The following is a 15,235-nucleotide window of genomic DNA, read 5'->3' as shown; positions in this document are numbered from 1 at the left end:
ACAGTCTACGTTTGTCAACAATCTTTTCGTGATCTTTAGTTTTGCTTGGTATAGTTTAAAAAAAAAAAGAAATGATTAGATGATATCTAGTTTCTCCTTTTTTCTGAAGAAGAACTATAAAGGGACTTAAAATACTTCTTATAAGGGAAATTAGTGCAATTAGAGGAGGAAAAGGGGTTCTTATTAGGAGGATGGTGGTCACTGCATACAGAAAATTGACAGAAGAAATAGGCTTAGATTAAAGTAAAGATTTTGATTGACTTCAGTGCTGAATATAATAAATATTAATTTTAACATAATAAATAATTATAATTTATTAAATAAATAATTTTATAAATTTACATATAAATAAGTAATAAAACAGGGGAATAGATTTCTAAAAGAAACTTGAGGAGTTCTTGTTTCTAGAGATTTTCAAAAATAAGAACTGCTAATGGTATAATCAAAAGAATACAGAATTTGGAGATCCTATCTGTGCTAGTAAATGTGTGATCTTGGGTGAGAAACCTTTCCTTTGTGACCTTTTATTTCTCATTTGTAAAGCAAGGGGTTTGAGCCAGCTAACACTTGACCCTTCCACCTCTATTTCCTGTAATCCTCTAGATGGAGGGTTTCTATCCTTGGGTCCATGCACCAAGGTTTCCTTTGTAATTCTATATATTTTCCTTTATGCATTTAAAAACATTCTGAGAAAGAAGGAGTCCATAGGTTTCACCAACTCCCAAAGGGGGTCCATGACACAAAAAAGACAAAGAACCCCTGATCTAGGTTCCAATAGCAAGTGCTCTGCTGAGATTTTTGTTGTTTTTCAGTCATGTACAACTCTTTGTGACCCCATTTGGAGTTTTCTTGGAAAAGATACAGGAGCAGTTTGCCATTTTCTTCTCCATTTCATTTTACTGTTGAAGAAACTGAGGCAAACAGGGTTAAGTGACTTTCCCAGAGTCACACACAGTAACATCTGAGGCCAGATTTGAACTCGGGTCTTCAGGTCTGGCACTCTGTCAGCTATGCCACCTAGCTGTCCTTCCCAATGAGGTTATAGACCATGAATTTAAAGGAGGTAAAAAAAAAATTCTGTTTCTTGACTTTGTCTTAACTTTGAGCAATGTGGAGGCGGTGCTGAAAAGTAGTGATGGGGACAAGTCATGTGGGGTTAATTATGCACAAATAAGGAACTGGGTGGTGGGGAGAGGAAGGGAAAGGATCATGTTAGAGTAGCTCATTTTGCACCTTTCCTTCATCACTACCACCACCCACCACCACACCCTGACTCTCCATTAGAGTGCTCTGAGTACCTGAGTGCCCTTCATTATCCATCAAAACAAGGAAGATGCTGCTAACCAGTCATTTGCACTGGTTTGACTATGATTTAAGCTTTAAAACTTAGGTTTAAAGGAACTCATTCAAACTGAAGGGTTTGAATTGTACCCCATTTTACTTTTGCTAAAAGAATTTTTGTCATTCACTGGCAAGTCAGGAGAGAGGGCTGTCTGTCAAGGAAAGGCCAGAAATCACACAGGGTCTGATTTCAATGTTGTAGGGATACTTTTGTAGTAATTTTTTTTTTTACATTTTTATGGTTTTCTCCATTTTCTAAAAATTCTGAACTTTACAAACAGACTAAAATGAGCAGTTCCATATACACAGTGGAACAGAAAGAGGATTGTAAGTCAAACTGAAGATGTCTATTATGTATACATCTCGCTTTTCAAGTGTGTAATAAATCCAACATATCATTTTCAAAGCTGCCCTCCTTGTCACAGATTCTTTCTGCTCTTTTGTGCAATTCGGAAACATGTTGCAATGACCCTATTTTCTTTCCATTTTTTTAAAGCAACTCTATCCCTCTTGCTCCATACTCTCCCCACCTTCCTGAAAAAAAAAAATGAAAAACAAAGTCTTCGTAAGATATATACATAGTCAAGCAAAACAAATTCCGTCATTGGTTGTATCCAAAAAAATGCATTTCCCATTCTCCAGCTTGAGTCGATTACCTCTATGTCAGGAAGCGGGTGGTTTGTTCCATCTTTGGTCATCTGGGATGGAGCTATTGTCTTTGTCGTTATTATTTTCTAGTTCAGCCCATAAGGTAAAACAGAGCTTGCTTGTGGAAGGTTTTAAATACCAGGCTAAGGAGATTTTGAGCAAGAGACTGACCTTGTCAGATCTGTGCATTAGGAAGATTATTTTGCCAGCTGTGTAAAGGACAGATTGGAGAAGGGAGAAATTGAAGGCAAAGAATACTGATCAGTCAGGAAGCTATTAACGATAATCTGGGGGAAAGGTAACAATTAGTGCCTGAACTGAGGTGGTGGCAAAAAGTCATTGCAGTCGTGTCCAACTCTTCATGACCCCATTTAGGGTTTTCTTGGCAAACTGGAGTGGTTGGGCATTTGCTTCTCCAGCTCATTTTACAGATGAGAAAACTGAGGTAAACAGGGTTAAGTGACTTACCCAGGGTCACACAACTAGTAAGTGTCTGAGGCCAGATTTTAATTCAGGTTTTCCTGACTCCAGGACTGGTGCTCTCTCTACCTAACTACCTAGCTGCCCATTTCTAGGATGATATTAAGAAGATGTAACATGTAGATTTCTAGAAACATCAAGCACAGCTATCTTCCTGATGGAATTTGGAAATTCTTCTGAGAAGAGAGTGCTAAGTGACTGTCCTGTGATTAGGAAAAGTCAACCACATGGGGGAATTCACTTGCAATAGAGAAAGACCTAAGACAGTGTAGTATAGTGGGCAGAGTTCTAGTCTTGGAGTTGAACCCTGACTCTTCCACTTACTAGCTGTGTGACCCTAAGCAAGGCACTTACATCTCTCTGAGCCTTTCTTTGCCTATTAAGTGAGGATAGTTTTTGTATTATTCCCCCCCCCCCACAGGCTTGTCAGTGCTTTGTAAACCTCTTCTAAAAATAAGTTTTCTATTGATATTTTCTGTTTCTTATACCCCAATATCATCCCATGTGTTTCTCCCCTTTCCCCTCCCAAATAGCTATCCCGTATGACAAATAGTATTTATTTGAGAGAGAAAAAAGTCAACATAATCAATTGATACATTGGAAAAAGTCTAAAAAATGTGTGTAATATGTATCACTTGTAGACCTCCCACCTCCACAAAGAGTAGGTTGGGGGTGTCTTCCCACATCTCTTTACATCTCTTCATTCATTCTGCTTGATCTTTGTAATTTTGTTACATTTACGTTTGATTTTTTTTAATGTGTCATTTCTCTAGCTCTGTAAATCTCAAAGCACCACATAAATGTGAGTTATTATGACCTCTCATTTCCTGCCATATGTAAGAAATCATGAATGAAAGGCCAGGCAGGGAAATTTGGAACAGTCAAACCTAGGGCCCTCTTCTTTGAGTTGGGGGCAGAGCTAGAAAAAGACACCCTCTTTTAGGAGAACTTAAAACTACTTCGTGAAAAAGAAGAAAATGGGGAGGACCTTTGACACCAGATGAAGCTGCACGTGCCGCAGAGCTGGGCACATACCCTGGAAAAAAATTCAACTCTCTATTAAGATAAGCAAAAAGAGTTACAAGACTGATATCCAGCTCTTTATTTCCAGCTTCTCTCTAGACATCTCCACCAGCATATCCTGCCAGCTCCTCAAACTCAACCTGTCCAAGACCAAACAAAAACCTGCCCTCAATAAACCAGCTTCCCTATTTCTGTTGTTCCTGTGACCATTGTCTTCAGCATCCAGACACAGAACCTCAGTCACATGACTCTTCCTTTTCCATCACCCCCTATGGTGAATCAGGGACCAAGGGCTGCCCATTCTGTCTTAATTCCACCCCCTTTGTTTAGGAGCTTATTACCTCTTCCTCTATTATTGTTAATAGCTTCCTGAATGACTGGTATTCTTGCTTCTAATTTCTCCTTTCTCCAATCTTTTCTTTACACAGCTGGCAAGATAATCTTTCTAATGCGCATATCTGACCACATTGCTCACTTTCAATGGCTCCTTATCTTCTGTAAGATAAAATACAAACTTCTTAACCTGGCATTTAAACCATCCAGAATCAGCTCCACTTTACCTTATGTGGCAAACTAGATAACAAAACAGCAACAACATTTACGTAGCCCCTATTAAGTGCCAGTGCTAAGTGCTTTCCAAATTTTTACCTTATTTGATCTTCATAACAACCCTGGGAGGCATGTTCTATTATTATCCCCATTTTACAGTTGAGGAAACTGAGGCAGAGGTTAAGTGACTTGCCCAAGGTCACACAGCTAATAACTATCTGAGACTGGATTTGAACCCAGGTCTTCCTGATTTAGGTCCAGTGATCTCTCTACACAGTGCACCACCTAACTGCCTTAGATAACCTCAGAGGTCCCTTCCAGTTCTGAAATTCTATGACCCAATTTTCCTGACCTTCTTTCATTCTACTTCTCTTTCATATATTCTGTGTTCCAGTCAAACTGGACTTCTCACAATTCCACAATCCTGCATTCTCTTGCCTTTGTGCACTCATGTAGGTGAGCCACTCTTTCCATGTCTCCACCTGCTGAAATCAGTCTTCTTTCAAGGCATAGCTCAAGTTCCAAATCCTTCATGGAGCCTCCCTGGTCTTCTGCCCAAACTCCCTCCTTCTCTCTCCCTTCCCACATACACACTTGAAAATGATGTCTCCCTCCCTGCATTTTAGAATATACCATTTTATCTAGATATCTCCCTTGTCTTAAAAAGGATACAAGGGGGGCGGCCAGGTAGCACAGCAAGTAAGAGCACCGGCTCCAGTGTTGAGAAGACCTGGAGATCGAATCCCGGCTCGGACACTCAGCACCACACCCAGAAATAACTGGCCGTGTAACCTTGAGCAAGTTACTTAACCCTGATTGCTTAAAAAAAAAAAAAAAAAGGATACAAGGTAGATTGTAATTCATATTCATTTCTTATATTCTCAATGAGTTCTTGGAGGGAAGAGACTGAGATATTGAAAAACCATTTTACCCAGAGAAAAATAGTGAAACAAAACTCCTCTCCAAAAAAGAGTGACCACTAAAACAGAATGCATCAACTAAACAATAAGCATTTATTAACCACTTACTGTGTTCCAGGCATTGTACTGAGTACTAAGGATACAAAGAAAAAGTGAAAAACAGAATGTTGTTAATATTGTCAGGTGTAGCATCTCATCATATTAATTATGATTTCAGTGAACTGGGAATAAACTTCAAGCATATTTACTTTAAATATTCCTGAAGAAAAGTTAAAGGAGGTCATTTATTTTATTCTTTCCACCAAAGAGTCTAGCTAGGAAAGGTCAGAGAAGGAGAGGAATTAGAAAAGCATGCAACCTTTTTTCCTTCTGGACTCTGTATTTTAGTGGCTTTTATACCCTTCCTCTTTCAAGAAGAATCAATCTTTTTATTGCCCAACTCATTCACCTGGATTTAGCTGTTTTGGAATTGCTTCACTGTGGCATTCTTTTGTAGGCTGCTGTAGCTGTCAAAGAAAGTCATCCTCCCCAGGAGCATTGATTATGTTGACAAGTATCAGCTTGTTCCTAAGAGAATGAGTCCTTTTTAATTACAGTATTTGCTTTCAAGGGGTGTGGCTCTTCTCTAACCTTGGGCCCTCAGCCAGCCCTGTCTCTGGATCCCAAATGCAGTCGTTTCCTATGCTAATAGGGAGTAGTATTAACACACATAAAGTCAATAATTGAAAATCATTTGGACTCTAGTATCACAGGCCTCATATGCTGAATGAGGAAGGAGAAATTAAAGGAAATAGAGAAAAGCTGATGAACTAAGCTAAATAGAGACAGAGTAGGTTTGGGTTGAAGGTGAACCAATTTTGAGGACATTGAGGGCCTGGTTCTCAAGATAATTGAAAGAGGGGAAGATGTGGAAAGAATACTAAACATTATCATCACCAAAAGGTGATCCAGAAGATGCCAAGAACTATTCTTTCATGTACCCACTTTCTCATTTCAATAAATCTTTACGAGTCTGATTTGCTCATATAATAAAGGTATCCCTAGAAGAAAGAAACAGGCTTTCCCAGAATGATACACCACAGCAGACCACACCAGAGGTTAATCTGGCCTTAACTCTTTTTTTTTTTTTGGAGGGGGGAAGGCTGGGCAATTGGGGTTGTGACTTGCCCAAGGTCACAAGGCTAGTAAGTGTTAAGTGTCTGAGGCTGGATTTGAACTCAGGTCCTCCTGACTCCAAGGTTGGTGCTCTATTCACCATGACACCCAACTGCCCCTGGCCTTAATTCTTTTTATAATCCCACGCATTCTGTAACTTCTCAGTTCCCTATTTGCTATGCAATAAAGTGGAAATGATACTAAAGAAATTAAAACAGGAAGACTAACTAGACCAGTCAAGTGTATACAGCTAACATGTAGTGATTACTATGGACCAGGCACTGTGCTAAGCACTTGGCAATTATTATCTCATTTGATCCTCAACAACCCTGGGAGGTGGGTGCTATTATTATTCCCATTTTACAGATGAGGAAACTGGGGCAAATAGAAGTATAGTGACTTACCAAGGGTCATATAGCTTGTAAGTGCCTGATTTGAACTCAGGTCTTCTGACTCCAGGCCTAACTCGCTGTCCACTACACCACCTAGCTGAAGGTAAAATGGGATATTGAAATCATTGAGGGTTGGATTCTCAAAATATCCAAAAGGGGGGATAGATGCCAAACAAGTAGAATAATTTTTTTTGCTTTTTTTTTTTTTGAGGGGGAAAGGCAGGGCAATTGGGGTTAAGTAACTTGCCCAAGGTCACACAGCTAGTACTGTGTTAAGTGCCTGAGGCCGGATTTGAACTCAGGTCCTCCTGACTCCAGAGCTGGTGCTTCATTCACTGTGCCACCTAGCCTGCCTCCCCCCCCAATAAAAATTTTAAAAGGCAATTGAGAGTACAGCAGTAACTATGGATCCATATATCTACTTTTCATATAGACAAAATCTTGAGGAGACTGATCTACACACACACATTATATATCTCAAGGACATCTTTCATCAAAACATGAGAAAGGGAAAGGCAGGCTTTTACAAAAAATTATAGTAGACCCTTCTTTATAGTGACACAAGTGATTGAAAGCTACAGAAGATACAACATGCCACCATATGTTCTTTGTTGAATTTAAAAAACATTTAATGTAGTAAAACAAAGTGTCCCCTTAATAATTGTATCTTTTAAAAGTGTCTTCCATGCATGAGTTTAACAGCATATAAGACACCTTCGTAGATGCAATGATAGATAATGGTGTTGGATGATATTCTTGCTATCCACCAATCAAAGAGCATTTAAGGACTTACCCCGTGCCAGGAATTGTGCCAAGCACTGGGAATACCTCCCCCAAAAAAGCAGGAGGGAGGGAGGCGAGGAAGGAAGAAAGGAAAAAAGGGAAAAATCAGTTCCTACCCTCAAAAAGCTTCCATTTCAACAAGTACTTATACAAAATACATGCAAAGTATATACAAGATAATCTTCATGAAACAGAAAATAGACACTTACCGAAGACGTTTGTCACTGTCATGGAGGTTGTCCAATGTAGGGTCCAAATAGGATTCTCTACAGATTGAAGAATCATAGATTTAAGAGCTAAAAAGGACCTTAGATGAGGGGGTTGAATGCAATGCCCTAATTTTATAGATGAGGAAACTCAGATCCAGAAAAGTTAAGTGACTTGCTCAGTATCACATAGCTGGTAAATGTTAGAGTAGGAATTTGAACCCAGGTCCTTCTGATTCCAGGTGCAAAACTATCCACCATACCAGACTGCCTTGGTGGGTCTTCATCTTGGCCTATATCTTGGCACTGGATTCCAGTGACTCTGAAGGATATAGTGAGGCTGATGACTAGCACAGTTCTGCCTCACTTAAATCCAATTCACTTGCAAGTTAAGACATCACTCTCCTGATGTTATTGGTCCTTTTCAAGAGCAAAGGATGAACAATAGCAAGATGCTCATTTGCAGATATCTTGCTGGTTACAGCAAGCCCTGAAACACTGCAGAGTCTCTAAATGTATCCATAATCACCTTGAAGAATTCAGCCTAACTTTTCACCTAGTAAAGGCCATGGAGATGAAAACTGCCTATTGTCTAGACCAGGGGTCTCTATTCTGGAATTCACGAACTGAAGAGAAAATTTTTTGATAACTGTAGGTCAGTATAATTAGTTTCCTTTGTAATTATGTTTTTAAAGATTTACATCTTTAAAAAGCATTATTCTTAGAAGTGGCCCATAGGTTTCACTAGGTTGCCAATGGGATCTAGGAAATCAAAAAGGTTAACAACCCATGCTTTAGACTATAGTAACAGGTGGATGAACATTCTATAGTGTTAGTTCAAGAATTTCAAACAGAAATTGAGATGGTTCCATACCTGATCAGAAGGAAGAGTGTCAACTAGGTTCCTTTTAGGAAACTGTATCATGCTTTCATTGATCTTAGGCTTCTCCATGAAACAAAACCTCACATTTTTAACAGCAGTATTATTCCATTGTCCTATGTGTCTGAATCATTGCAGGATCAGAATTTTCAAGTGACCAAAATTGTAGATAAACCCAAAGGATGATGGGAAAGTATGATAGCTATAAATAGACTGCTGAACAAATGATGAGTTAGGTCCACTTGAAATGTGTGCTGGACCTCCGTCGTGATAGTAGCAAATCCTTCGTCAAGCGTGTTGACAGAGGTTTTTATACTTCACTTGATATTAATTATCGGAGGATTTTCATAAAGTTTTCTCTATCGTCTATCAAGGAATATTGTATGATAAATCTATGCATGGGGGACATCTTTTTGGAGGGGAAATTTTAAAGTCTTATTTGGCTTTACTAAGCAAATAAATGTTTTTTGGTTTTTTTAGTCAGTAAACATCATAATATATTGTATTCTCCACACCTTTTGGTCAGTTTGGTAACAATAAGGATAGAAAGTGCTGTGGAAGATTGTTTATGAAAGCCTGCCTGTTCCTTTCTCATATTTTCTTCAAGGATTTCCCTGATATGAATGTAGATTATTCTCATTATGATTGAGTAGAGATGAGAAGGGCATTATGATCAGTAATTGGTATCTTCTCAGTTGTTGGGGGTGGGGTGGTAGCAATACTGTGGGATTTTTTTTTGCCTTTTGGTATCTTTCCGTTCCTTTCAGGAAAATAGATGGTTTATAGATACTATTTACTTGCACATCATAAACATTTCTAGACATATCTCACCACTGAAATTGAATTCTCCCTTGTAGCAAAGGAAAAAAATTCTTCCTTTTCAGGTGTTTTGAAAATTGATTCCTCAGTGCTTTCAAAATTGTGTGTTCTCTAGCACTGGCTTCTTCTGTTATACTTGCTCTGGTCCAGATGTTTTCTCTATCTTGACAGTTCTTAGTCTGACCTATCTAGTAGTAGAAGAGACCTTCAGGGCATTAAATCTGAGTGCCTCATATTATGGATGAAGAATTGGAGACCCAGAGAAGTTTGTGATTTTTCTTAAGGTCACAGCTACTAAGTGACAGAACTGGGATTCAAACTCCAGGCTTTCCACTGCTCCATGATGCCCCATCTTCAGTGTTATTTCCTTTTTGTCCTATGGCACTTCAGGAACAGAGATGTCAGAGAACCTGTTATTGTTGTTTAGTCATTTCAGTCATATCCCACTCTTCGTGACCCCACTTGGGGTTTTCTTGGCAGAGATACTGGAGTGGTTTGCCATTTCCTTCTCTAGCTCATTTTACAGATGAGGAAACTGAGGCAAACAGGATTAAGTGACTTGCCTAGGGTCATACAACTAGTAAGTGTCTGCAGCCAGATTTGAACTCTGGAAAATGAGTCTTCCTGACTCCAAGCCCAGCATTCTTTCTGCTCTACCACCCCATACAGTCATAGAAAGCCTTAAGTCATCTAAGCAATGCAAATTAATAATTGACATGCCATGCTTGGATTCAGTCAGGTTTCTCCCCACTTTGCAAGGTAGATTGTGATCTAATCTCATCTTCAGGCTTTAGTTTAGCAGTACAATGATAGGCCCAGTCTAGCAGTCCCAGAGTTCCTTTGTCTGGTGAGACATGGGGTAGTGGGTCATGTTCTTTGAAGAAGGACAGATAAGAGGAGCTGGCTGGATCCTAGCCCCAAACCTGCTGGCCAAGGATGCCACCTTCACCAGTTTCCAGTCCGCCCAAGTCCTAGATCCCTCTGGCTCGGAAGCATGGGGATTTCACTGATTCACTGAATTTCACCAAGATAGACAAAGTGGGAGTAATGAGAAAAGTACTGGCCTAGGAATCAGAAGGCCTGAGTTAGAACTCTGATTCTTCTACCTTCTAGGTTTGTCAGGACAGGAAAGTCACCACTCTGAGCTAGCTTGCTTATTTGTAAAATAAAGATAATGATACCCTAAGGGGAGAGGGGGAGAAGAGGTAAATGAAGGGAAGGGGGAAGGGAATAAGCATTTATGTAACACCTATTGTGTACCAGGCACTGTGCTAATGTGTACAGATTTTATCACATTTGATCATCACAAGAACCCTGGAAGATAGGTGTTGTTATTACTCCCATTATATAGATGAGTTAAACTGACAAACAGAGATTCAGTGACTTGCCCAGGGACACACAGATAGTAAATGTCTGAGGCAGGATTTGAACTCGGGTCTCCCTGACTGTAGGCCCAGTACTCACTCCATCTACTGAGTTCCCTAGCTGATAACCTGTCTCACAGGGTTATGAGAAAAGTGCTTTGTAAATCCTGAAATACTGTAGAAGTGTAATTTGTGGTGAGTTTTTTGTTTGTTTTTTAACTAGACCTGTTATTTCATTGGTGTTAGAAACTCCTAACTGCCATTTACAGTTTTAGAAGGCTGTCTGGGACACTGAGAAGTTAGGGAAATGACTTGCCCAGGATCACCACTCAGTTTGTATCACGTGTGGGCCTTGAAATCAGGTCTTCTAAACTCTTAAGACTAGCTCTCAATCCCCTCTACCCAATAATAGGGAAAGGAGATATTCTAAATTTCTGTTTTCCAGAGTAAAATAGACTACATTTTCCAGTTTGATGTTAAAAAGTCAGCCGTCTACAAAGAAAATCATGCTAATTTTGTCATAGCTGAGAATGAGGCCTACAACACCATTTGTTTTGAAAGACAGTGTGGTGCAGTGAACAGTGTTTGTTTCAACAGCACTTGAAGTCAGAAAGAACTTTCCCGTACATAGGTGCTTCCTAGCAAAAAAAAAAAAAAAACAAAACAACAGAACAGCTTATTTTACATGAGCAAAAGAGTAGCCTTCTGACCTCATCTCTTATCCTTCTTTACCACAGAAGGCTCATTTCCAAAAGTAAATTGATATCATTTGTTTCAATATCACCTTCATTTCCCCTTCATCAACAAGAGATCGACCCTTCATAATTAATCATTTTTTTATAAAAGAGGAAAAAATGTAGCTCAGCAAAAATAACCAACAACACATTAACCAATTCTGGCATTACAGGGAGTGTTCTGTACCCATAGCCCTCCACTTCTGCAGAGGAAGGAGGGAGGTGCATTCTCTTATCTCTTTGAAGGGGTGGGAGGGGGGAACCAAGGTTGGTCATTATAAAATTGCATAATGAGGAGACTAAGGGAAAGACTGGTTTTTGAAGCTACTAAAACTTGGAAAAGTGCCTGTTGTATACCATTGGTCATTTATTGTAGAAGTATACCTCCTTTATCTGCTTGTGTTCATTTACATGTTCTATCTGTGAGATGGTCTTTTTGAAATCATTTTTTCTTTGTTGTTTTCCCCCCCTAGATTCACTTCCCAGATGTGGAGCGGGTCGAATGGGTCAACAAGGTAAGAACCAATTTGGATCTAAAATGGGTAAGCTGGAGTTGGGGAACCGGCTAAGGCTGCTCTGACTGCTTTCTGACCTCCAAATCAGAACCCCTGCAAGGTCTATAATTATTTCTTGGCAACACTCATCCTGTATGTAGGGCATACTGAGTCATGAAGAATGTAACTAGGGGGCAGGAAAAGGAGTTCATCCATAGAACCAATTGGGAAGTGAGCTGTATGGGAGAGGCTAGTTGAAAGAAAGTAGATGTCCATCTTCCTCCAGAAAAATAAAATAAAATAAAGTAGATATCCTTAGTATCCAAAGCACATGCTTTTGTAAATTTTATGTTATCTACAATTGGTATTCTGAGCTTGGTGATGTCTTTAAGATGGGAAAAATAGCAACTTTTCCCCAAAGGATAAGGGCCTCTGATTGTCAGAGAGGCAGTGTGTGATATTTGCAGTCAGGGGGCTTGGGGTCAGGTCACTTAACCTGTCTGAGCCTCAGTTTCCTCACCTGTAAAATGAGGGGACTGTCCTTGATGATTCCTTCCAACTCTAAATCTAAGAGCCTGTGAACTAAGTACCCAGGTGCCACCTCTCCCCAGTTTCATGAGAATATGTTTGTTTTTTTCTCCCAGAGTCCTCAAGTTAATTCACATATTTCTCTGTGGGTGGTTTCTGTAGCCTGTAAGTGACAAACACAAAAGCCAAGTGTTTGAGGTCCTTGAGGGAGGAAAAAAAAAATCTAGTTTCCACCTGTGGGACAGAAACCATAGCAATTAAAAACCTTTTTGAGTGCCTTTCAGAGGAGATGAGTCAGGAGTCAGTGGCTTTAGTGTTCAAGGCCTAGTGTTTGTGTGGGTTCTGGATGGGCTGAGAGAAGCTACAGGAGTGTTTATTCATCAGCCAAGATGTTAGGTCTCCTTGGTTTTTTTTCTTGTCATCAAGTAATTGCTGCCATATCTCAGTGCTTCAGGGGGTCTGTGCTAGTGTAATCTTGTATGTAATTCATATAGGCAAAAACATATACATATGCCGTTTTCCTGAGCTGAATGTAAGTTTCTTGAGGGTAGAGACTGTTTCTTTCATATCCTTGTATTTCTAACACCTAGCACCTGGTATACAGTAGGCATTTAATAAATGCTTGTTGGTGGGTATTTGTTCCAAAAGACAGCCCTTCCATGCCTACCTATATCATCTAACTCTTGCCCATGTCCTCCTTTATGATCATCACAGGGGGTTCAATGTGTGGAGTGCCTTTCCCAGGTTTTTTTTTTACTTTGCAAGAATAATCAAGCACGTGTTGAGCTCCTACTGGGGGGCCAGTACGCCACTCAGAGCCACCAGCTGTTGAGAACTGGAATGGGTCTAGAGATCCTCTGATCCAAATTCCTTATTTTATAAATGAAGGAACTGAGGCCTTGGTCATTTGAGTGCCTTGCCCAGGATCACACAGATTCAAACCCAAGTTTTCTGAATTCAAATTCCCTTCTCTTTCCCCTATTCCATATTGTCTGTCCTTATCTTCTCTTAGTCAGTTGGTCATTGACATGGCTACTCTCTCTTGCTCCCTGTTCCCTTTTTATTTTTCCCCCTTCTTTTTTTCACCCCCTTCATCTATCTCATGTTACTTATTAGCCCAGTTCCGCAGGATAGTGCTTGTCAATGGGCTACCCAGGAAGGGGACTTCGCTCCTCCCCACGCCTGCTTTTCAGAGCCAACCTTCTATCCAGTTCTCTGCTTCCACTGAAAACACACACACACACACACACACACACACACACACACACCAGATACATTATTCTGTATTGCATTGTTTAGCTTCATACTATTCTAAGTGTTTCATAACCATTATCTCATTTGGATCTCATGACTTCTCTGTGTTGTCAGTAGGAAAAGTGTTATTATCTCTGTTTTACTGGTGAGAAAATGAAACTCCAGAATGAATGAGACTTGCCTAGGGTCACATAGGTAGTTAATGATAGAATCTCTATCTGGTTTCTGGCTTAAGGCCTATGTGTAGTTAAGAGACTGAAAGCATTTATGTTTCAGAGTGTGAGGTGAAAGTTAAAAATAAAGAGAGGCCCTCTGGACAGATACTGGGCATTCTAACTAGTGCTTTTATCTCAGGCTCACCTAATCCCTTGGTAAACCTAGGAGAAAATAGGTTGCCTGTGCTGAGTATTTTGACTTGCTTTCTGATATACTAACCCTAAAGCAGGGATTCTTAACCTGAGGTCCATTTAACTTAGTTTTTAACATAATTGATTTTCTTTGTCATTCTGTGTATTTTATTTTATTCATTTAAAAGCCTTGTTCTAAAAATGGATCCATAGGCTTCATCTAATTGCCAAAGGGATTCATGCCATAAAGAGATTCCTGTATCTATGACCAGAGATTAGCAGATGTTTCCTTATTTTTGCTGGTAGAGTTAGAGTTGAGCGTTGGGAGAGTAGTCCTGTCTAGGATGTAGATTCGGAAAGGAGATTAGGTTGCTAATTAGGGGCACCAGTCTGATGGAACCAAATGGAAAATTCTAAAAGAAAAAAAATGGACATATGAGGAATGTAAAGGTTGTCACTTATTGTATTGATAGGACTATTGCTTAATGAGAGAAAAATGCATTAATAAAAGATTTCTAGAGGCACCCTGAAGGAGGGACAAGAAATTAAGATCTAAGACTTTCCCTAAATTGGATAGTCTTGGAAAAGACTGGCATCACTGCCTTTGCAAACACAGTGGGAAAAGCTCTAGATTTGGAAGTCAGAAAACATGGTTTCTAATCTTAATTTTGTAACTTGCTAGCTGTATGACCTAGAACAAATCACTTTCTTCAGGCTTTAAAATGTGGGTGGGGGGGTGGGGATTGGAACATCTAAATTCCCTCCCAAGTCTAAATCTATAATCCTTAAAAATTAAATCTTCTCATTTTCCTATTATTCCAAAGATAAATTTTAGAGAGTTAAGTGAAAAGACTGATATATGGACAGAGAAATGGTTTCCAAAAAGAAATGCATGATCAATGATCCTGCTAGAAGCGTGGGGGCCCTGGAAAGACCTCAGACATTTGCTAGCTGTGTGACCTTAAACAAGTCACTTGATCTCTACCTGACTTAGTTTCTTCAACTGAAACATAAGAACAATAACAACATCTACCTCTCAGGGTTCTTGTAAGGATCAATCAAGATAATATTTGCAAAGTGCTTAGCACAGTGTGTGGCATATAGTAGACAGTAAATAAAAGTTAGCTGTTATCATTGTTGTCAATGATGATGGTCTAAATGGCATTTATTACTTTAAATACATTAGTCCTAGAGCAAAAGAGACCTTTGCCATCATCGAGCTCAACCCTCTTGACTAACATGAAGAAACAAGTCAAAAGAGGTCAAATATCTCGCTGAAGGCACACATCCAGTAAGCCAGGGCTAGAACCCAGGTCTC

The 15,235-nt window shown here is 39.6% G+C and overlaps 1 protein-coding gene across 1 annotated transcript in view; it reads left to right on the top strand.

The window, feature by feature from the left end:
• The window catches only part of ESYT3 (extended synaptotagmin 3), a 90,829-nt gene that overhangs the window by 13,946 nt on the left and 61,648 nt on the right, over positions 1-15,235 (top strand). The window contains exon 2 of the mRNA XM_069063885.1: positions 11,768-11,809. Within this exon, the coding sequence (XP_068919986.1) occupies positions 11,768-11,809 (42 nt within the window). The remainder of the gene's footprint in view (positions 1-11,767; positions 11,810-15,235) is intronic.

This window comes from Petaurus breviceps, unplaced genomic scaffold (genome assembly GCF_028583685.1).
Source record: "Petaurus breviceps papuanus isolate PSGF00001 unplaced genomic scaffold, PetGlider_PUasm1.0 90604, whole genome shotgun sequence".
In the NCBI taxonomy this organism is placed as follows: Eukaryota; Metazoa; Chordata; class Mammalia; order Diprotodontia; family Petauridae; genus Petaurus; species Petaurus breviceps.
The sequence above is the reverse complement of the archived record's forward strand: the minus strand, read 5'-3'. Positions and strand labels throughout refer to the sequence as shown.